The sequence below is a fragment of the Numida meleagris genome, chromosome 14 (assembly GCF_002078875.1).
Source record: "Numida meleagris isolate 19003 breed g44 Domestic line chromosome 14, NumMel1.0, whole genome shotgun sequence".
Lineage (NCBI taxonomy): Eukaryota > Metazoa > Chordata > Aves > Galliformes > Numididae > Numida > Numida meleagris.
In genome coordinates, this window is record NC_034422.1 from 11,827,019 (window position 1) to 11,828,087 (window position 1,069).

Here is a 1,069-nt window from a genome sequence, read left to right on the forward strand (position 1 = left end):
GGGCAGCATCTGGGGAGCAGCTCCCCAGGAGGGGTCTCCTGGACCCCGCTGCAACGCCTGCAGAATACGGGCTGCCTGCTGGCAGCACACGGCTCAGCGCACGGCCTGTGGTCAGAATCAGTAATGCTGCTGCTGATGAAATCCTCTCCAGCCCTTTGTAATCCCCCCGCCGCCCCCTCCATCCTCACTCTCTCAGTCACTCCCACTCTGTCCCCAGGTCCCAGGTGTCCCACTGCATAAACACTGTTCCTGAACCCCTCATCCTCATGCTGTACCTCAGCTGTGACAGTACCCCCCCCGTGCCCCCTTGTCCCACACTGTCCCCGTGTCCCTGCATTTCCACAATGACCCCCACCCCATCGTGTCCCCTCAGCACACCCTGTCCCCCCACTCCATCACGTCCCACACTGTCCCACCTAAACTGCCCCCCCAACACACACCCTGCCCCTCCTGTCCCCATTTACCTCCATCTCTGCTCTCTCAGTAACTGTTCCCAGGTCCCAGTACACAAACGCTGTTCATGAAGCCCTGCACTGCTCCCTTACCCCCACCATCTCTACATGCACTCTGACCTCTGATCCCACACTGCCTCCCTCCAACTGGATCCTCTGTCCCACCAAAGCTGCCCCCATGTCCCCCAGTCACCTGCCCCCTCACCCAGTTCCTCAGTTCTCAGTACAACCCCTAGACTGTCTCCTCGTACGCCCCGTGCCCCCCATCCCTGTTCCCATGCTGCTCTCCCATCCCCATATCCCCTCTGTCCCTCAGTTCCCACTGTGCCCCCTCCAACTGCAACCTGCACCCCCCCAGTCCCCCCACTCCATTGTCCCCTATCCCTCAATCCCCACTCTGCCCTCCCACCTCACCATCCTCCTCAGTCCCTCCATTCTCACATTACACCCCCAAACTGTCCCTCCCCACTCTGCTCCCCCAATTCCCACCCTTCCCTCCTTTCCCAATGTTCTCTCTGTCCCCTAACTCCCACTGTGCCCCCTCCCACGCCACCCCCACAGCCCCCGCATCCCCATCCTGCCTCCCCACCCCAGCGTCCCCCATCCCTCTGTCATCC

The 1,069-nt window shown here is 61.6% G+C and overlaps 1 protein-coding gene across 2 annotated transcripts in view; it reads right to left on the reverse strand.

The window, feature by feature from the left end:
* FBXW8 (F-box and WD repeat domain containing 8) overlaps window positions 1–821 on the reverse strand; it is a 48,718-nt gene extending 47,897 nt beyond the window's left edge. The window contains exon 1 of one of the 2 annotated variants that reach the window (XM_021412523.1): window positions 465–821. Coding sequence is in view for 1 of the 2 variants with exons in the window: in XM_021412524.1 (XP_021268199.1) it covers window positions 465–470 (6 nt within the window). In the remaining variant the exon portion in view is untranslated. The remainder of the gene's footprint in view (window positions 1–464) is intronic. The other variant, XM_021412524.1, reaches the window with a different exon arrangement.